Below are 21,792 nucleotides of genomic sequence, written 5' to 3'. Positions count from 1 at the left end.
TGCACTATACTGTATATGGGGCATAGGGTGCCTAAGTAGTGCACTATATAGGGAATAGAGAACCATTTAGGAAGCATCATATATAAGGAACCTCTATTCCCCCCACCTCTCTCCCTTCTGTCTCTTCAGGTTACCCCTGTACTCCTCCCAGCTGTTCTTCTCAGACAGCTCCCCGGATATAAAGTCCTGGAGGTCGGGCCCGTCATCGGACAGCTCCTTCTTGCGGTCCTTCTGTGTCTGGGATGACCTGGCCGCTGTGGTCAGTCCGCTGACGGCGTACACCTACACACGGACCGGATAGGAATTACCAACAATGAGGACAGTCGTTAATGCTCGAACAAATAAGAGTAGAATGTCAACAAAAACATGTGACATCAAGCACAAGATAAGGATTCGTATTAACGTTAGTTGGTTAGTATGAATCCTAGCTAGTATGCTACTACGTCGTATCTGCTTGGATAAACAACATCGTGTTAGCTAGTTACACATGATGCCTCGGCTAACTAAGTAACCCAAGGCCAGCGGCCAAGGAGGATCTAATCAGTTAGGGAGCTAGTTATGTTAGCATTAGCCATACGTAGCTAGCTAGTAACTATAAACATTGAAAAAACAACGGAAGATACATTTCAGTTATATCGTTGCAGTCTGGGTCAAGTAGATGTACTTACATGTGTGTTGCATTTGGGACTCAGCCACCGGTGGTTGCTGGAGAAACGACCAGCAATAAAACAACTTTGTTTGACCAAAGCCATGACTTTAACTAACGTTTGCTAGCGTCTGTCATTGACAAACATTTCTCTGGGAGCGAGTACTTAGGCCTGGCATAAAAAAATAAGAAGAATTTCGTCCACTACTTAATTAATAAACTGATCTCGATCCTTTTTATATCCAGATTTATTCTAAATGCGATGTTTTTTTCTGGGGACCAAAGGCGTATAATTTATCAATATATCGCAGTATTTTTGCATCATCAGCAATTGTTTAGTTACGTCTGATAAACGCGTAGCACGGTGACGGCGTAAGCACGTACGAAGACTACAATTGCGTGCTGACGTCTTTCCTTCCTCCTTTCCTCTACTACCGGCGAGGTAAGAAATGGTGGATCACTTTTCTATCGTAGAAAATCAAACCCCATCTATGTTGCTCGATATCTAAAACGCGTATTTTTTCACCATTACGAATTTGCTATATGTATATTGAAGTTTCGCATTTGTTATTTCCCCCTCAAAACCAGTCGATATAACTATATCGTTTGTTTTGCCCCCTATCCCAGGCCGCAATCCCCCATGCCTGCCTAGCCGTCATTTTAGTAGCCAGGGCAACGTGAATAATGCTCGATGTGTGTAACATGTAAAGTTTGTCTTGTATGTACATGGGCGCATTATTTCAGACCGTTTCAATTACATGTGTAGTCTATAAAAGTTGTTAGCCATGGGGACAGTGTTCATGACTCGCTATCTGACTGGCTAACGTTAGTTGCATGTCTGTCTGTTATAGTTAGCTAGCTGTTACGTTGCCTTCTGCGTTTTTATTAACGTTTACTACTCTTACTGTTTAATTTGGACAGTCAACTGTATGTACCGAATACGTATTGTATGACATTGTTAACAACGAGCTAACTAAATATGACAGTCGTGCAGCACACACTCATGATGTTGGTAGTTACTTAACGTTAGCTAACTAAAGTAGTTAAATCTCGTCCTGAAATCCCCAGTCCGCTCCGTAACGTTAGTTGGTTAACATTCTGTATTGTAATCGCCAACTCCACTTAACTTTACTGTCTGTCTAACCCCAGAATGAAGACCATTCTCAGTAACCAGACTGTGGATATCCCCGACGGTGGTAAGCTCCGTTAATTACTTGTTTATAATCCATTGTTAATTTACTGAACCATCCAACATGTTGATAACCGTGGAATCTATCAATAGACGAATCAAGGAATTGTTTTTTTAACCAGACTAGCATCAAATGTTTTGTCTACTTTGACTAGTGAGTTATTGGTTCAGCACCCAGAAAAGGACTACACTAACTTAATGTCTATCTGTTGGTAATGGAACGCTAAGTTACTGTAGTCTGTCTCTGGCTGGCAACCTCAAGAGGTATCGCTGGTGCCTGTCTCTGTCAATCCAGCATTTTATCCTGACTACCATCGGTTTTAATGCCATATATTCTAGTGACTTGGTTAAGATTGTCTAGCTAGTTACTGTGGTTCAGTGTTTGCTGGTGCCTGTGTGTGTGTGTGTGTTTGCTGGTGCCTGTGTGTGTGTGTGTTTGCTGGTGCCTGTGTGAGTGTGTCTGTGTGTTTGCTGGTGCCTGTGTGAGTGTGTTTGCTGGTGCCTGTGAGTGTGTGTGTGTGTTTGCTGGTGCCTGTGTGTGTGTTTTCTGGTGCCTGTGTGTGTGTTTGCTGGTGCCTGTGTGTGTGTGTGTCTAACCCCTGTTGTCTCTGCCGTGCCCCCCCCCCTCCCCCCCCCCCAGTCGAGGTGAGGTTGAAGGGACGGACTGTCATCGTCAAGGGTCCCCGAGGTGTCCTCCGTAGGGAGTTCAACCACATCAACCTGGAACTCAGCCTTCTGGGAAAGACACACAAAAAGGTATGGAGACTTTGTATAGAAGTACTTGGCGATGGCTGCGTCCTACACTTTAATGCTCTCTACTCATCATGCCCAAGGGGCTCTGAAGTGCGACGAAATATTTTGCTGTGCGACCAGGAGTTTTACGTTCGGGAGTACTATGTGAATAAATCTCCCAGATAATAACTGTTGTAATGATGAGGCTTGGCTGTACCGTTGTTTCAGAGAGTGGCCCGAGAGAAACCAGTGCTGATGATTCGTTAGCATCATGGTTGTACCATCACTACAGCAAAAAAACGTCTTGCTTTGTAGTCCAACCAGGTCAAAAGATTCACGGCTTAAATGTGGTGGAAAACTTAAGCCAGAGACTATTTAATATATATCATAGAAAAATCTTTAATCAAGCAGCTACAGGGGAGATCCACCTCTGATTTCACAGGGAAGAACTGAGTAAATGGTTCCTTGTCCCTTATATAGTGAGAGGTATTAATACCATCCTATTGTTTACACAACAGTTGTTTCTACAAGCAACATTTCCTGAACACAGTGACCTTGTGTTTTAGGGTGCAGACACACCAGGAGTCTGTGAGAGACGTGACGTCACAGTCCAACACACCCTTGAACTTACAACCCCTAATTCTGCCAGCCACACATTACCTGCTCATTTTAACATTTTAAATCTTCCTGTAGCGAATTTGCATCACACATTCATAAACCGTGTCGTGGGTCGTTCTGAAACGCCTCGCGTGTTCACCGTCGTTGACCATTTTTTTTTGTTTACATTTTTGTTAATGTCCTGTTACCTCATTGGCTAGCTACCTACCTGGTAACTTTAGTATATCCAATCATGTGGGGGCACAGAAGGAAGGGAACCTTCTTCAGCAGATCAATGTCTGATCTCGTCGTCACAAACATTTGTAGAGAGATGGGTAGGAAAATAGTGCTTTTACACAATGTAGAAACCTAATATTTCACCAATGGTATTCCAATCAATATTTTAGCATTTAGAATTTATTAAATTGTTTTATTTAATCTTTATTTAACTAGTCAAGTCAGTTATGAACAAATTCTTATTTACTATGACGGCCTACCGAGGAACAGTGGGTTAACTGGGACGGAACGACAGATTTTTATACCTTGTCGGCTCGGGATTTGATCCAGCGACCTTTGGGTTACTGTTCCAACGCTCTAACCACTAGGCTACCTGCCGCACTCAATAAAGTCATGTATTTAGTTTTAAATATTAGTTTGTGTTTTAACAGTAGTTAGAGAAAATAAGAATTTGTTCTTAACTGACTTGCCTTGTTAAATAAAGGTTAAAATATAAAAATTCATAAAAATAAAAGTTAATATAGACCTATTGGGTCTTTATCTCAAATCATTTTGAAAAAATAGTTTTTTAAAATCTGGTGTTTAAATTTAGAGCCCTGATAAAGCAGTTGCTTTTTTCCTGTAGTGAACCGCACTTAGTAACTGTTTGGGGTGATGGTAGTTTGGTGTAATAAACTGATTTTAATGGCGTGGTGAAGCGTTCCTAACTGCTAGTCCTGGTGGTGAAGTCAATCCCTCCTCTCTCTCTCTCTGTGTTCCAGCTGCGTGTGGATAAATGGTGGGGCAACAGGAAGGAGCTGGCTACAGTCAGAACCATCTGCAGTCACGTCCAGAACATGATCAAGGGAGTTACCATGGTGAGTGTTGGTCCTACTGTTAGTTACCATGGTAACTACTGTTAGGTACCGTGGTGAGTGTTGACCCTACTGTTAGTTACCATGGTAACTACTGTTAGTTACCATGGTGAGTGTTGACCCTACTGTTAGTTACCATGGTGAGTGTTGACCCTACTGTTAGTTACCATGGTAACTACTGTTAGGTACCGTGGTGAGTGTTGGTCCTACTGTTAGTTACCATGGTGAGTGTTGACCCTACTGTTAGTTACCATGGTGAGTGTTGGTCCTACTGTTAGTTACCATGGTGAGTGTTGATCCTACTGTTAGTTACCATGGTGAGTGTTGGTCCTACTGTTAGTTACCATGGTAACTACTGTTAGGTACCGTGGTGAGTGTTGGTCCTACTGTTAGTTACCATGGTGAGTGTTGGTCCTACTGTTAGTTACCATGGTGAGTGTTGACCCTACTGTTAGTTACCATGGTGAGTGTTGGTCCTACTGTTAGTTACCATTGTAACTACTGTTAGGTACCGTGGTGAGTGTTGGTCCTACTGTTAGTTACCATGGTGAGTGTTGACCCTACTGTTAGTTACCATGGTGAGTGTTGGTCCTACTGTTAGTTACCATGGTGAGTGTTGACCCTACTGTTAGTTACCATGGTGAGTGTTGGTCCTACTGTTAGTTACCATGGTAACTACTGTTAGTTACCGTGGTGAGTGTTGACCCTACTGTTAGTTACCATGGTGAGTGTTGGTCCTACTGTTAGTTACCATGGTAACTACTGTTAGGTACCGTGGTGAGTGTTGACCCTACTGTTAGTTACCATGGTGAGTGTTGACCCTACTGCTAGTTACCATGGTGAGTGTTGGTCCTACTGTTAGTTATCATGGTGAGTGTTGATCCTACTGTTAGTTACCATGGTAACTACTGTTAGTTACCATGGTAACTACTGTTAGTTACCATGGTGAGTGTTGACCCTACTGTTAGTTACCATGGTGAGTGTTGACCCTACTGTTAGTTACCATGGTGAGTGTTGGTCCTACTGTTAGTTACCATGGTAACTACTGTTAGTTACCATGGTGAGTGTTGACCCTACTGTTAGTTATCATGGTGAGTGTTGACCCTACTGTTAGTTATCATGGTGAGTGTTGACCCTACTGTTAGTTATCATGGTGAGTGTTGACCCTACTGTTAGTTACCATGGTGAGTGTTGGTCCTACTGTTAGTTACCATGGTGAGTGTTGACCCTACTGTTAGTTACCATGGTGAGTGTTGGTCCTACTGTTAGTTACCATGGTGACTACTGTTAGTTACCGTGGTGAGTGTTGACCCTACTGTTAGTTACCATGGTGAGTGTTGACCCTACTGTTAGTTATCATGGTGAGTGTTGACCCTACTGTTAGTTATCATGGTGAGTGTTGACCCTACTGTTAGTTACCATGGTAACTACTGTTAGTTACCATGGTGAGTGTTGACCCTACTGTTAGTTATCATGGTGAGTGTTGACCCTACTGTTAGTTACCATGGTGAGTGTTGACCCTACTGTTAGTTACCATGGTGAGTGTTGACCCTACTGTTAGTTATCATGGTGAGTGTTGACCCTACTGTTAGTTACCATGGTGAGTGTTGACCCTACTGTTAGTTACCATGGTGAGTGTTGACCCTACTGTTAGTTATCATGGTGAGTGTTGGTCCTACTGTTAGTTACCATGGTAACTACTGTTAGTTACCATGGTGAGTGTTGACCCTACTGTTAGTTATCATAGTGAGTGTTGACCCTACTGTTAGTTACCATGGTAACTACTGTTAGTTACCATGGTGAGTGTTGGTCCTACTGTTAGTTACCATGGTGAGTGTTGGTCCTACTGTTAGTTACCATGGTGAGTGTTGACCCTACTGTTAGTTACCATGGTGAGTGTTGACCCTACTGTTAGTTACCATGGTGAGAGTTGACCTGTCTCTGTTGACCCTACTGTTAGTTACCATGGTGAGTGTTGACCCTACTGTTAGTTACCATGGTGAGAGTTGACCTGTCTCTGTTGACCTTACTGTTAGTTACCGTGGTGAGTGACACTGACTCCAGACCAGCTGATAAATACCCTGGCTGCTTGTTACTGTACCAGACACTGACCCCAGACCAGCTGATAAATACCCTGGCTGCTTGTTACTGTACCAGACACTGACTCCAGACCAGCTGATAAATACCCTGGCTGCTTGTTGCTGTACCAGACACTGACTCCAGACCAGCTGATAAATACCCTGGCTGCTTGTTACTGTACCAGACACTGACTCCAGACCAGCTGATAAATACCCTGGCTGCTTGTTACTGTACCAGACACTGACACCAGACCAGCTGATAAATACCCTGGCTGCTTGTTGCTGTACCCGACACTGACTCCAGACCAGCTGATAAATACCCTGGCTGCTTGTTACTGTACCAGACACTGACTCCAGACCAGCTGATAAATACCCTGGCTGCTTGTTGCTGTACCAGACACTGACTCCAGACCAGCTGATAAATACCCTGGCTGCTTGTTACTGTACCAGACACTGACTCCAGACCAGCTGATAAATACCCTGGCTGCTTGTTGCTGTATCAGACACTGACTCCAGACCAGCTGATAAATACCCTGGCTGCTTGTTACTGTACCAGACACTGACTCCAGACCAGCTGATAAATACCCTGGCTGCGTGTTGCTGTACCAGACACTGACTCCAGACCAGCTGATAAATACCCTGGCTGCTTGTTACTGTACCAGACACTGACTCCAGACCAGCTGATAAATACCCTGGCTGCTTGTTGCTGTACCAGACACTGACTCCAGACCAGCTGATAAATACCCTGGCTGCTTGTTGCTGTATCAGACACTGACTCCAGACCAGCTGATAAATACCCTGGCTGCTTGTTACTGTACCAGACACTGACTCCAGACCAGCTGATAAATACCCTGGCTGCGTGTTGCTGTACCAGACACTGACTCCAGACCAGCTGATAAATACCCTGGCTGCTTGTTACTGTATCAGACACTGACTCCAGACCAGCTGATAAATACTAACTGAAGTGGCTGGTGGTTCTATTATTCTGCTGTATGTTAGATGCACATTTTCATTTCAAAGCTGTTTTAGTATGGAGACAATCTTTTGTTTCTCCGTTCTAGAACCCCTTTCTCCATTCTAGAACCCCTTTCTCCATTCTAGAACCCCTTTCTCCGTTCTAGAACCCCTCTCTCCGTTCTAGAACCCCTCTCTCCGTTCTAGAACCCCTTTCTCCGTTCTAGAACCCCTTTCTCCGTTCTAGAACCCCTTTCTCCGTTCTAGGGCCCCTCTCTCCGTTCTAGGGCCCCTCTCTCCGTTCTAGGACCCCTCCCCCTCTTTTAACCCTCTCTCTCTCTCTCCTCCAGGGTTTCCGCTATAAGATGCGCTCGGTATACGCCCATTTCCCCATCAACGTTGTGATGCAGGAGAGTGGGGCTCTGGTGGAGATCAGGAACTTCCTGGGGGAGAAATACATCCGCCGTGTCCGCATGAGACAGGGTGAGTCCTGAGACGGGACGGGGTGGAGTCCTGAGACGGGACGGGGTGGAGTCCTGAGACGGGACGGGGTGGAGTCCTGAGACGGGACGGGGTGGAGTCCTGAGACGGGACGGGGTGGAGTCCTGAGACGGGACGGGGTGGAGTCCTGGGACGGGGTGGGACGGGACAGGGCACGTGTTTTAACGGGGTGAGACGGGACAGGGTGGGACTGAGACGGGACAGAGTGGAGTCCTGGGACGGGACAGGGCACATGTTTTAACGGGGTGAGACGGGACAGGGTGGGACTGAGACGGGACAGGGTGGAGTCCTGGGACGGGACAGGGCACGTGTTTTAACAGTTTTGATGGCCACCATTTGACGAGTCACTACTTATTGTTCAACCAGTAATTAACGCACACTTCCCATTGGCCAGTCAAGTGCATATAGACAACGGTCGGCAGGCTTCAGCACGTCACGAGGCAATATGCTTTTTGAAAACGGGCCTCTCAATTGTTTGAAACATTGTTTTAATTACTATTTTAAGATGGTCCTCCTAGTTCTGTCTCTCTTAGTTCTGGACCTCCTAGTTCTGTTGGGTCTCTACCTCCTAGTTCTGTATCCTCCTAGTTCTGTATCCTCCTAGTTCTGTTGGGTCTGTAAAGTAATCCTCTCCAGAACCCTGGAGCGTTGCCAAGCTCTAACTTCAGGACGTGTGGCGATTCCAACGCAGAGATGCCTGGCTGACGGTCTCCTCCCTCTCTCCCCCCTCTCTCCCTCCCCCCTCCACCCCTTTCTCCCTCCCTCCCTCTCTCAGGTGTGTCCTGTGCCGTGTCTGCAGCCCAGAAGGATGAGTTGATTCTGGAGGGGAACGATATTGAGCTGGTGTCTAACTCGGGTGAGGCGACATACATCACTACACCAATATGGGGTTATCCTGCGTGGTTCACTTCCCGTTTCGGGGCTGCACTCGGTTACGCACAGCGCCCCCCCCCCCCCCCCCCAGTGCTTCTACTAGGAGTGAAAACTAACATGTTATACTGACTAGTACTACAGGACATTTCTGCTGTCAGATATGGCCATTTACCCAGTCTGTCTAACCCTAACCCTCTCTCTCCTCCTACTATAACCAGACTGTTAACCCAGTGGTAGTGATGCTGTCTGTCCTCTACCTTCCTGTCCTCTCTCTCCTCCTACTATAACCAGACTGTTAACCCAGTGGTAGTGATGCTGTCTGTCCTCTACCTTCCTGTCCTCTCTCTCCTCCTCCTATAACCAGACTGTTAACCCAGAGTGGTAGTGATGCTGTCTGTCCTCTACCTTCCTGTCCTCTCTCTCCTCCTCCTCCTATAACCAGACTGTTAACCCAGAGTGGTAGTGATGCTGTCTGTCCTCTACCTTCCTGTCCTCTCTCTCCTCCTCCTATAACCAGACTGTTAACCCAGAGTGGTAGTGATGCTGTCTGTCCTCTACCTTCCTGTCCTCTCTCTCCTCCTCCTATAACCAGACTGTTAACCCAGAGTGGTAGTGATGCTGTCTGTCCTCTACCTTCCTGTCCTCTCTCTCCTCCTCCTCCTCCTCCTATAACCAGACTGTTAACCCAGAGTGGTAGTGATGCTGTCTGTCCTCTACCTTCCTGTCCTCTCTCTCCTCCTCCTATAACCAGACTGTTAACCCAGAGTGGTAGTGATGCTGTCTGTCCTCTACCTTCCTGTCCTCTCTCTCCTCCTCCTATAACCAGACTGTTAACCCAGAGTGGTAGTGATGCTGTCTGTCCTCTACCTTCCTGTCCTCTCTCTCCTCCTCCTCCTCCTATAACCAGACTGTTAACCCAGAGTGGTAGTGATGCTGTCTGTCCTCTACCTTCCTGTCCTCTCTCTCCTCCTCCTATAACCAGACTGTTAACCCAGTGGTAGTGATGCTGTCTGTCCTCTACCTTCCTGTCCTCTCTACTCCTCCTATAACCAGACTGTTAACCCAGAGTGGTAGTGATGCTGTCTGTCCTCTACCTTCCTGTCCTCTCTCTCCTCCTCCTATAACCAGACTGTTAACCCAGTGGTAGTGATGCTGTCTGTCCTCTACCTTCCTGTCCTCTCTCTCCTCCTCCTATAACCAGACTGTTAACCCAGAGTGGTAGTGATGCTGTCTGTCCTCTACCTTCCTGTCCTCTCTCTCCTCCTCAACTCCTTTCTTCCCTCATTTCTCTCCTTCCCTCTTTCAGCCCTCCATCCCTTCCTCCTCTCTCCCTCCCCTCTCCTAACTCTAAGTCCTAACTCTGGTTGCCTATATATTGACCCCTGTGTGACCCTTCAAGCTGCAGCACCCTGCTCACCACCCCAGTCTCTCTCTCCTCTCTCTCTTCCAGCCGCTCTCATCCAGCAAGCCACCACAGTCAAAAACAAGGATATCAGGAAGTTCTTGGACGGTATCTACGTGTCTGAGAAGGGCACGGTCGCCCAGAAAGAGGATTAGAGGTTAGAGCTTCCCAGAAGTCTGTCTGTCGCTCAGCACAGCGCTACGGCTCCTCCACACCACCAGGGGGAGCCCCTCTGTCTACCGTCTGTCGCTTTCTGCTTTTGTTGCTATACTCTTGCTGTGGCCCGATTGCAGCCTATTCCCTATATAGTGCACTACTTTAGACCAGGGTCCTATTCCCTATATAGTGCACTACTTTAGACCAGGGTCCTATTCCCTATATAGTGCACTACTTTAGACCAGGGTCCTATTCCCTATATAGTGCACTACTTTAGACCAGAGCCCTATTCCCTATATAGTACACTACTTTTGACCAGAGCCCTATTCCCTATATAGTGCACTACTATAGACCAGAGCCCTATTGGGGGGTAGTGTACTATGTAGGGAATAGGGTGCCATTAGGATCGTTCTCTCTGTCGTTCACCGTGGGTGGTTGGGTGGGGTCCATGTTTTCCTTTCGTTCTCTTTCATATTTTTTCACCTCAAAGAGTTGTCTGTCTCCGTCCCTGATTCCGTTGTGCAAAGCAAGTTGGGTTTTATTCCCAGCATGCATCCCACAAGGGACCCTATTCCCTATGTAGTGCACGGCCACGGCCCGTTGTGGTCGGAGCACGGCCCGTTGTGGTCGGAGCACGGCCCGTTGTGGTCGGAGCACGGCCCGTTGTGGTCGGAGCAGGCCAGGGCCCGTTGTGGTCGGAGCAGGCCAGGGCCCGTTGTGGTCGGAGCAGGCCAGGGCCCGTTGTGGTCGGAGCAGGCCAGGGCCCGTTGTGGTCGGAGCAGGCCAGGGCCCGTTGTGGTCGGAGCAGGCCAGGGCCCGTTGTGGTCGGAGCAGGCCAGGGCCCGTTGTGGTCGGAGCAGGCCAGGGCCCGTTGTGGTCGGTGCAGGCCACGGCCCGTTGTGGTCGGAGCAGGCCACGGCCCGTTGTGGTCGGAGCAGGCCACGGCCCGTTGCGGTCGGAGCAGGCCACGGCCCGTTGCGGTCGGAGCAGGCCACGGCCCGTTGCGGTCGGAGCAGGCCACGGCCCGTTGCGGTCGGAGCAGGCCACGGCCCGTTGCGGTCGGTGCAGGCCACGGCCCGTTGCGGTCGGTGCAGGCCAGGGCCCGTTGCGGTCGGTGCAGGCCAGGGCCCGTTGCGGTCGGTGCAGGCCAGGGCCCGTTGCGGTCGGAGCAGGCCAGGGCCCGTTGCGGTCGGAGCAGGCCAGGGCCCGTTGCGGTCGGAGCAGGCCACGGCCCGTTGCGGTCGGAGCAGGCCACGGCCCGTTGCGGTCGGAGCACGGCCCGTTGCGGTCGGTGCAGGCCACGGCCCGTTGCGATCGGTACTATATAGGGAACAGGGTGCCGTGTCCCTGTTAGCTAATAGAACCATTACAGCAGCTTGATGTACACATCATGTCAATCAACGCCTGTTTTAATGCTGCACTTTGGAATCCTTTTTTATTTATGCTATAGTCTTTCTCACATGACATGCAAAGCTTTCTTTCTTTTTTTAACTCTTTTCTTAACAGTTGTTCTCCCTCTGTCTCTCTCTCCCTCTGTCTCTCTCTCCCTCTGTCTCTCTCTCCCTCTGTCTCTCTCTCCCTCTGTCTCTCTCTCCCTCTGTCTCTGTCTCTCTCTCTCTGTCTCTCTGTCTCTGTCTCTCTGTCTCTCTTGTTCTCTCTCTCCTCCAGCTGCTCTGATCCAACAAGTCACCACGGTCAAGAAGAAGGACATCAGGAAGTTCCTGGATGGCATCTACGTCGGTGAGAAGACCGCTGTGGTGGAACAGACGGACGAATAACTGAAGCAGATCCATCTCTGGAACTCACTATTGACCAATAAAATCCCTCCCTTTTTCAATGACACCCCACATCCTGTCTTTGTGGTTCCTATTGGATGGTTCATGTAGTTTTAACCGAGTGGTTAATTTTTCCTGTTAGTCAACCCATTTTGGGTGTCGCACCCACCGATCACATTAAATTACTTATGCTTAGTTCGTAACCAAGTGGGGATTTACCACATACGACTGGGAGAAATCCACTTGAAGGGTCCTCCAACTGGTCATTTACTAGTTGGGGAAACTATCATTCTGAGCACCCACTTCTCCCACATGGTGACCTCTGACCTCACCTACTAAGGAAAATAACTATAAGAGCATTTTTTTGTCAGTTAAAATGCAACAAAAAAATATGCAAAGCTATTGTTAATGTTTTTTTTAAAACACTTTGTTTACAAAGCAGATGGATTTCGACACGGTTTGTTAACCATTAGCCAATCTTGAGTTTCTCCTGAGTTCAAATCAGGTGAAGGCATCCAGCTGTTAGTTATGCCTTCACAAACTGGTACATTCCAACATCCCACTTGGTTGTGAATGCAGCCAGCTGTTATTTATGCCTTCACAAACTGGTAAATTCCAACATCCCACTTGGTTGTGAATGCAGCCAGCTGTTATTTATCCCTTCACAAACTGGTACATTCCAACATCCCACTTGGTTGTGAATGCAGCCAGCTGTTATTTATCCCTTCACAAACTGGTACATTCCAACATCCCACTTGGTTGTGAATGCAGCCAGCTGTTATTTATCCCTTCACAAACTGGTAAATTCCAACATCCCACTTGGTTGTGAATGCAGCATGAAATATTGAATTTATAATTCTATGGTCACACCCACAAATCCTGTCTCTGGTTCCTATTGGCTGACATCAGTCCATCTGCAGTCCTGTCGAACGCTCTGGGGGGGGGGGGGGGGGGGGGTGAAGTTTCCCCTCATCTTAACCATTAGTGTGAGAAATGCCAAACTGACCCCAGATCAGCGTCCTAACGACACCTGAACCCCTATCTATTACAAGGTCTTTCAACTGGATGTCTGTCTGCAGTTCCCTGTGATGCAATCAGTAGTGGAGGTGGCTCGCCTGGTGTCGTTGGGGCCGTTCACATTCGCACATAAAACATTTTACACAACTAACATAGACTTGCCTAGTTAAATCAAATAACAAATTGAAAAATATTTTGAGGAAAAAAATCTCTAAAAACACAGTTTTGTACCTGCGTCAAAAAAGGGTCTGTAGACACGCGTGTAAACGTTGTAAAAGGCCATATGAATTAAATAACGTTTTGGAGCAGTTCACCTGAGCTAGAATAAGTATTATCGTCTTTATAAACTGCTGGCTGTGCGCTCATCAATGAAACACGTAGAGGCATGGCGCGTAGCTTCAGGGCCGTATTCATTACGAAAGCCGTTTAAGAACCAAGCATTACGCCAATAATTTCACTACACCCGCAATAACGTCTGATAAATATGTCTATGTGACCAATCAAATCTGATTTGCACCGTTTTACCTTTTAAGAACCAAACGGAAGCAAACAGAGCAGAACGAGAGTTTCTATTGGACAAATTCAGGTAGGTTCCTCCCCGTTTCGTTCCATTTGCTTCCGTTTAATAAACTTTTTGCGACAGAATCGGCGTAATGAATACATGACGTCAACCGCGTGTATTCAATGTATAGAGATCCGATTAAAAATAAAATATTTATTATTATGAACACAACAAATACAAAAAAAACAGAAATATACAAACAAGACTACATCAGCCTAACAGACAGGGGTATTACATATCAAAATTCATTTTCTATTTGTTAAATACTTTTTTGCTTTTATATTTACTGATAATTTCTAAATAATATTTAAATTCTCTCTTAAATACTGTGAAAAGGGGTTTGTTCTCTGCCACACTTAATTTTATGGATACAGAATCTTACATGAAAGATAAACAAATGAACAATGAACGTTAAATCAGGGCCCATATCATTTGGAACAAAATAAAACATACTATCAGTGTGTCTCAGATGAACATGTGGAGAGATCCTATGCTACTACTAGCCTCATATCATGAATATGTGTAACAGTACTCGGCTTGCGTTGTGTACAATCAATCATCGACACGAACTCCAACGTGTAGCACCAGTCATGGAGATTTATTCTGATAGGAACAGCACAAAATTGCACGTCATGCAATGCACGGCTCACCATCCAAACTCTGCACTCACGCACGCTGGTTTGGTGCTTGTTCACTGGGCGTAGTTACCAAAATAATACAATTACAATATATAATATCTTTAACAATGTACCTGATAGGAACAGCACAAAATTGCACGTCATGCAATGCACGGCTCACCATCCAACTCTGCACTCACGCACTGTACAAAATATATGAACCCCCCCCACCAGACACAGTAAGTTGCTAGCTAGTACTGGCGGGAATTCTTTACAACAAAATGCACAACCAATATTCTCCAAAAAACACTGCATCTTATGTGTGATGTTCGAATAACATTTACAAACCGATTGATATAAATTGTACATTTAAATCATCACTTGGGAGTATAAAAATCACTTTTGACGTACAGTGCTTTGCAACCAACAACTGACCGCTGGTTTGGTGCTTGTTCACTGGGACGATTCTAACTGAAACATCCTCCCTCGTAAGCAAGCTACGCAAACCAGCCAATAAGATGCCATGTTGAGTAGGTGAAGGCAAGACAAAACTAAAACCAAAAATCCCATTGGCTTAACAATAAAGTGGCAAGGGGAATCACCAATATAACCCTGTTACATATGCATTACCGTCTCTAGACAACTCTGTTATATAAAGTGTTCATTCTCTAAAGTTGCCGGGGTGTGACGTGTCCTACTTATACCGGTACATTCGTAACAACTTAAAGCAGTACGAACCGTACATTCGATCAAATAAACCTCACGTAGCAAATAAGCCATTCATTTTGTTTGTCGTTGTTGACCAAATTCGACTCTCTTATTGACGTCCATACAAAAACACGAGTTGCTTGGTGGGTGAAACGAGGACAAAACGCCACCTGCTGGAGGGAAACACGGTTTCCGTCGACATGGGCCTCTCTCTTCCTCTCTGATCATACTTCGCGCCAAGGAGGATTTATAAGAAGCTGCTCTGTCAACTAGGATCATCACAATCAATAAGAAAACTCATTTATTTGGTTGATTATGGTAAGTCACGGCGTCTATGCATCGATTGTCCAAATCAACAACTCATTCCCTGACAACAACAAAAAAGTGATTCAGTATTGCATAGAAATGTGACGTTCTGCCGATTTGTCAGCTAACGTTAGCACGCATGTTGGTATTTTAGAGTACGCACACTAGCTAGCGGTGAGAATAAGCTAGTTAGCCAGCTAGATCCCACCTGTAGTTTCCCTATTTGGTTCTTTTTAGTAGGATTTCTAGCTAGCTAACTAGCTATCATGCTAATGAAAAACAATGCATGAAGCTAACTATTTTGCAAGTCAGTTGTTTACATGGCAAACATGAAAGTGACAGTCATCTTTTTCAATACTGACAACAAATGATGGCATCGAGTGGCATTTTACATGGGCAGATCATAAAGCTACGTATGTGATGGTACTAGAACTATAGCAACTGATGAAGCGAAGTTGGGCTGCCGAGTGGCGCAGCGATTTTAGGCACTGCTGCGCAGCGCAAGAGGCGTCACTGCAGTCTCTGGTTCGAATCCAGACTGCATCCGGCCGTGATTGGGAGTCCCATAGGATGGCGCACTTTTATGCCCTCCGTCGTCCGGGGGAGGCCGTCATTGTAAAAAAAAAAAATTGTTCATAACTGACTTGCCTAGTTAAATAAAGTTTAAATGTAAAGTATGTGATGGTATTAGAACTAGATACTGTATCTGGCCACGCCATATATCGCCCATGTGTAACTTTGCAATACGTGTCTAAATAAATCAAATGTCATTTAACGTCTAGGATAAATCCCAAATTACAACGTATTCCTATACTTACTGTATTCCTATACTTACCGTATGCCTATACTTACCGTATGCCTATACTTACTGTATTCCTTTACTTACTGTATTCCTTTACTTACTGTATTCCTATACTTACTGTATTCATATACTGTATTCCTATACTTACCGTATTCCTATACTGTATTCCTATACTTACTGTACTCCTATACTTACTGTACTCCTATACTTACTGTACTCCTATACTTACTGTACTCCTATACTTACTGTATTCCTATACTTACTGTATTCCTATACTGTATTCCTATACTGTATTCCTATACTGTATTCCTATACTGTATTCCTATACTGTATTCCTTTACTGTATTCCTATACTTACCGTATTCCTATACTGTACTCCTATACTTACTGTATTCCTATACTTACTGTATTCCTATACTGTATTCCTATACTGTATTCCTATACTGTATTCCTTTACTGTATTCCTATACTTACCGTATTCCTATACTGTACTCCTATACTTACTGTATTCCTATACTTACTGTATTCCTATACTGTATTCCTATACTTACTGTATTCCTATACTTACTGTATTCCTATACTGTATTCCTATACTTACTGTATTCCTATACTTACTGTATTCATATACTGTATTCCTATACTTACCGTATTCCTATACTGTATTCCTATACTTACTGTACTCCTATACTTACTGTATTCCTATACTGTATTCCTATACTTACTGTATTCCTATACTTACTGTATTCCTATACTTACTGTATTCCTATACTTACTGTATTCCTATACTGTATTCATATACTGTATTCCTATACTTACCGTATTCCTATACTTACTGTATTCCTATACTGTATTCCTATACTGTATTCCTATACTTACTGTACTCCTATACTTACTGTATTCCTATACTTACTGTATTCCTATACTGTATTCCTATACTTACTGTATTCCTATACTTACTGTATTCCTATACTTACTGTATTCCTATACTGTATTCCTATACTTACTGTATTCCTATACTTACTGTACTCCTATACTTACTGTACTCCTATACTTACTGTATTCCTATACAGTGCACTACTGACTTTTAACCAGAGCCCTATAGTGCATTATATAGGGAATAGGGTGCCAATTAGGCACAGTGGACTCATTTCCTCTCTCCTCTCCCCTTCCATTCTAAGGACATCAGGCGGTTCTTTGTGTCAAGCAAACCCGCAGCACAGAAACCATCTCAGGATGGAACCCTCAACACAGAGAAGGAGTCCACGAAGAAGAAGAGGAAGAAATCCGTCTCAACAGACGAAGAAGTGAAGAAAAAGAAAACTGCCATCAAGGTATATTATTATTATAGACCAGAGTCTCTAGTCAGTGAACTGGTCGACCACCAAGGTATATATTATTATTATAGACCAGAGTCTCTCTAGTCAGTGAACTGGTCGACCACCAAGGTATATATTATTATAGACCAGAGTCTAGTCAGTGAACTGGTCGACCACCAAGGTATATATTATTATAGACCAGAGTCTCTAGTCAGTGAACTGGTCGACCACCAAGGTATATTATTATTATAGACCAGAGTCTCTAGTCAGTGAACTGGTCGACCACCAAGGTATATATTATTATAGACCAGAGTCTCTAGTCAGTGAACTGGTCGACCACCAAGGTATATTATTATTATAGACCAGAGTCTCTAGTCAGTGAACTGGTCGACCACCAAGGTATATATTATTATAGACCAGAGTCTCTAGTCAGTGAACTGGTCGACCACCAAGGTATTTATTATTATAGACCAGTCTAGTCAGTGAACTGGTCGACCACCAAGGTATTTATTATTATAGACCAGTCTAGTCAGTGAACTGGTCGACCACCAAGGTATTTATTATTATAGACCAGTCTAGTCAGTGAACTGGTCGACCACCAAGGTATATATTATTATAGACCAGAGTCTCTAGTCAGTGAACTGGTCGCCCACCAAGGTATATATTATTATAGACCAGAGTCTCTAGTCAGTGAACTGGTCGCCCACCAAGGTATATATTATTATAGACCAGAGTCTCTAGTCAGTGAACTGGTCGACCACCAAGGTATTTATTATTATAGACCAGTCTAGTCAGTGAACTGGTCGACCACCAAGGTATATATTATTATTATAGACCAGAGTCTCTAGTCAGTGAACTGGTCGACCACCAAGGTATTTATTATTATAGACCAGAGTCTAGTCAGTGAACTGGTCGACCACCAAGGTATATATTATTATAGACCAGAGTCTAGTCAGTGAACTGGTCGACCACCAAGGTATATATTATTATAGACCAGAGTCTCTAGTCAGTGAACTGGTCGACCACCAAGGTATTTATTATTATAGACCAGTCTAGTCAGTGAACTGGTCGACCACCAAGGTATTTATTATTATAGACCAGAGTCTCTAGTCAGTGAACTGGTCGGCCACCAAGGTATATATTATTATAGACCAGAGTCTCTAGTCAGTGAACTGGTCGACCACCAAGGTATATATTATTATAGACCAGTCTAGTCAGTGAACTGGTCGGCGCTAGCTTCTATAGCCACAAAGTGCTAAACCCCGCTTAATTCTACAATTCTTAACCCCAACCACACTGCTAAGCTTACGACTACAATGACTATGATTATAATGACCATGGAAGATGATGGTGTGATGATGAGGATGGTGGTGGTGAGGATGAGGAAGATGGTGAGGATGATGGTTGTGGTGGTGGTGAAGATGGTGGTGGTGGTGAGGATGATGATGGTGGTGAGGATGAGGATGGTGGTGGTGAGGATGAGGAGGATGATGAGAATGGTGGTGATGATGATGATGGTGGTGATGTGTTCCAGATCACCAGCCCCAAGGTGGAGAAGAAGAAGAAGGACAGTGATAAGAAGAGAAAGAAGCGTGCTGTCATTGAGTCAGGTAATAATGATGACTGGCCCTCTGACTGGCCCTCTGACTGGCCCTCTGACTGGCCCTCTGGGCCCTCTGACTGGCCCTCTGACTGGCCTCTGACTGGCCCACTGACTGGCCCACTGACTGGCCCACTGACTGGCCCTCTGACTGGCCCTCTGACTGGCCCTCTGACTGGCCCTCTGACTGGCCCTCTGACTGGCCCTCTGACTGCCCCCTCTGACTGCCCCTCTGACTGGCCCCTCTGACTGGCTCTCTGTAGGCCATTTAATGGTCATTGAGTCAGGTAATAATGATGACTGGCCCTCTGACTGGCCCTCTGACTGGCCCTCTGACTGGCCCTCTGTAGTCCATTTAATGGTCATTGAGTCAGGTAATAATGATGACTGCCCCTCTGACTGCCCCTCTGTAGTCCATTTAATGGTCATTGAGTCAGGTAATAATGATGACTGTACCTCTGTAGTCCATTTAATGGTCATTGAGTCAGGTAATAATGATGACTGTACCTCTGTAGTCCATTTAATGGTCATTGAGTCAGGTAATAATGATGACTGCACCTCTGTAGGCCATTTAATGGTCATTGAGTCAGGTAATAATGATGACTGCCCCTCTGTAGGCCATTTAATGGTCCCAAGTCTTAAGGAGGGTTTCCTCCCAAGTCTTAAGGAGGGTTTCCTCCCAAGTCTTAAGGAGGGTTTCCTCCCAAGTCTTAAGGAGGGTTTCCTCCCAAGTCTTAAGAAGGGTTTCCTCCCAAGTCTTAAGAAGGGTTTCCTCCCAAGTCTTAAGAAGGGTTTCCTCCCAAGTCTTAAGGAGGGTTTCCTCCCAAGTCTTAAGAAGGGTTTCCTCCCGAGTCTTAAGTTAAGGAGGGTTTTCTCCCAAGGTGGAGGAGAGAGAAGGACCCTGTTGTCCACTCCAGCCACTAACCAGCTGCTTGTGTCTGTGGTCTCATGTCCACAACACTGATGTAATGGTTAAGTTAGTCACCTGGCTATTTTTGTGTTGTCATCACCAAACTCCCCTCCCTCCCCTCCCCTCCCTCCCCTCCCTCCCCTCCCTCCCTCCCCTCCCCTCCCCTCCCCCTTCCCCTCCCCTCCCTCTGTCCTGTAGACTCTGAGGAAGAGGTAGTGGAGCAGAAGCAGAAGGCCCAGAAACCAAACCCTCCTCTTCCTCCGGCTCCTCTTCCTCCGGCCAAGAAAGACCCGGTTGCAGTACGTCTCTGAGACAGGTGAGACAGACTAGACTCCATACCGGGAGAATACCGGGACGTACCAGAAATAACGGCAGAATACCAGAACTAAACGGGAGAATGAATCGTACTGACAGACTCTAGTATATCCATTTCTTTTCCCTTTTGTTTCCCTCAATTCAATTCAAGGGGCTTTATTGGCATGGGAAACATGTGTTAACATTGCCAAAGCAAGTGAGGTAGATAATATACAAAAGTGAAATAAACAATAAAAAATTAACAGTAAACATTACACATACAGAAGTTTCAAAACAATAAAGACATTACAAATGTCATATTATATATATACTCTCTCTCTCTCTCTCTCTCTCTCTCTCTCTCTCTCTCTCTCTCTCTCTCTCCCCTCCTGACCTCCCTCCTCCTTACCTCCACCCCCCTCTCTCCTCCTCTCTGTAGATTCAGACAGTGATAACTTCCTGTCTCTGAAGAAGTCCCAGGCTAAACCCCAGGGGAATGGCGTGACCAAACCAGGGAAGGCCCGCACCGGGACCAAAGAGCGGCACAGGTCCCCCCCGAAACCAACCCCTGCAGCCCGCCACCGGGAAAGGAGGGATAAAGAAGTCTCCTCCAGCCCCCGTCACCCCTAAATCAGCGCCCCCGCAGACCCAAACGCACCCCCACCTCTGTCATGGACTACTTTGGCAGTGGGAGTGTCCAGCGCTATCGGACAAGAAACTGGTAGCCAGTACCAAGAGGAAAGCTGTGAGTAAAATACCCTGATTATTCCCCTTCATTATCTCTCTACTCTCCCTCCAGCCTTCTCAGACCCAGGTCTAGTATGTAGTCTGACTAGTTGTTGATGATGAGACCCAGGTCTAGTGTGTAGTCTGACTAGTTGTTGATGATGAGACCCAGGTCTAGTATGTAGTCTGACTAGTTGTTGATGATGAGACCCAGGTCTAGTATGTAGTCTGACTAGTTGTTGTTGATGAGACCAGGTCTAGTATGTAGTCTGACTAGTTGTTGATGATGAGACCCAGGTCTAGTATGTAGTCTGACTAGTTGTTGATGATGAGACCCAGGTCTAGTATGTAGTCTGACTAGTTGTTGTTGAGACCCAGGTCTAGTATGTAGTCTGACTAGTTGATGATGAGACCCAGGTCTAGTATGTAGTCTGACTAGTTGTTGATGAGACCCAGGTCTAGTATGTAGTCTGACTAGTTGTTGATGATGAGACCCAGGTTAGTATGTAGTCTGACTAGTTGTTGATGAGACCAGGTCTAGTATGTAGTCTGACTAGTTGTTGATGATGAGACCCAGGTCTAGTATGTAGTCTGACTAGTTGTTGATGATGAGACCCAGGTCTAGTATGTAGTCTGACTAGTTGATGATGAGACCAGGTCTAGTATGTAGTCTGACTAGTTGATGATGAGACCCAGGTCTAGTATGTAGTCTGACTAGTTGTTGATGATGAGACCAGGTCTAGTATGTAGTCTGACTAGTTGTTGATGATGAGACCCAGGTCTAGTGTGTAGTCTGACTAGTTGTTGATGATGAGACCCAGGTCTAGTATGTAGTCTGACTAGTTGTTGTTGATGAGACCCAGGTCTAGTATGTAGTCTGACTAGTTGATGATGATGAGACCCAGGTCTAGTGTGTAGTCTGACTAGTTGTTGTTGATGA

At 45.5% G+C, this 21,792-nt stretch overlaps 2 protein-coding genes across 2 annotated transcripts; one reads left to right on the top strand and one right to left on the bottom strand.

Annotated features, from left to right (window-relative positions):
• Positions 1-106: 106 nt before the first annotated feature.
• On the bottom strand, positions 107-985 carry LOC120039943 (lipoyl synthase, mitochondrial-like; the record flags this gene model as incomplete). Its single annotated transcript, XM_038985264.1, has 2 exons — positions 669-985; positions 107-282 (listed from the first exon to the last, which is right to left on the bottom strand). Coding segments are annotated over exons 1-2 (260 nt in total), but the record flags the coding sequence as incomplete, so codon positions are not given.
• Positions 986-1,019: 34 nt separating this feature from the next.
• LOC120039942 (60S ribosomal protein L9) lies at positions 1,020-12,066 on the top strand. The gene is made up of 8 exons (XM_038985263.1): positions 1,020-1,088; positions 1,796-1,842; positions 2,476-2,591; positions 4,163-4,258; positions 7,638-7,770; positions 8,564-8,644; positions 10,112-10,220; positions 11,888-12,066. The coding sequence occupies exons 2-7, from the start codon at positions 1,797-1,799 to the stop codon at positions 10,216-10,218; spliced, it is 579 nt and encodes a 192-aa protein (XP_038841191.1). The 5' UTR covers positions 1,020-1,088; position 1,796; the 3' UTR covers positions 10,219-10,220; positions 11,888-12,066.
• The last annotated feature ends 9,726 nt before the right edge of the window (positions 12,067-21,792 follow it).

The sequence above is a fragment of the Salvelinus namaycush genome, unplaced genomic scaffold, assembly GCF_016432855.1.
Source record: "Salvelinus namaycush isolate Seneca unplaced genomic scaffold, SaNama_1.0 Scaffold3123, whole genome shotgun sequence".
Taxonomy (NCBI): Eukaryota; Metazoa; Chordata; class Actinopteri; order Salmoniformes; family Salmonidae; genus Salvelinus; species Salvelinus namaycush.
Note: the sequence above shows the minus strand (reverse complement) of the source record. Positions and strands in the feature narration are given on the sequence as shown.

Bases quoted from the DNA above. Each gene is read 5' to 3' on its own strand.
- LOC120039942 (XM_038985263.1), top strand. From the start codon at position 1,797: ATGAAGACCATTCTCAGTAACCAGACTGTGGATATCCCCGACGGTG. The intron at 1,843-2,475 runs GTAAGCTCCGTT...CCCCCCCCCCAG, and splicing joins TGTGGATATCCCCGACGGTG to TCGAGGTGAGGTTGAAGGGA. The intron at 7,771-8,563 runs GTGAGTCCTGAG...TCCCTCTCTCAG, and splicing joins CCGTGTCCGCATGAGACAGG to GTGTGTCCTGTGCCGTGTCT.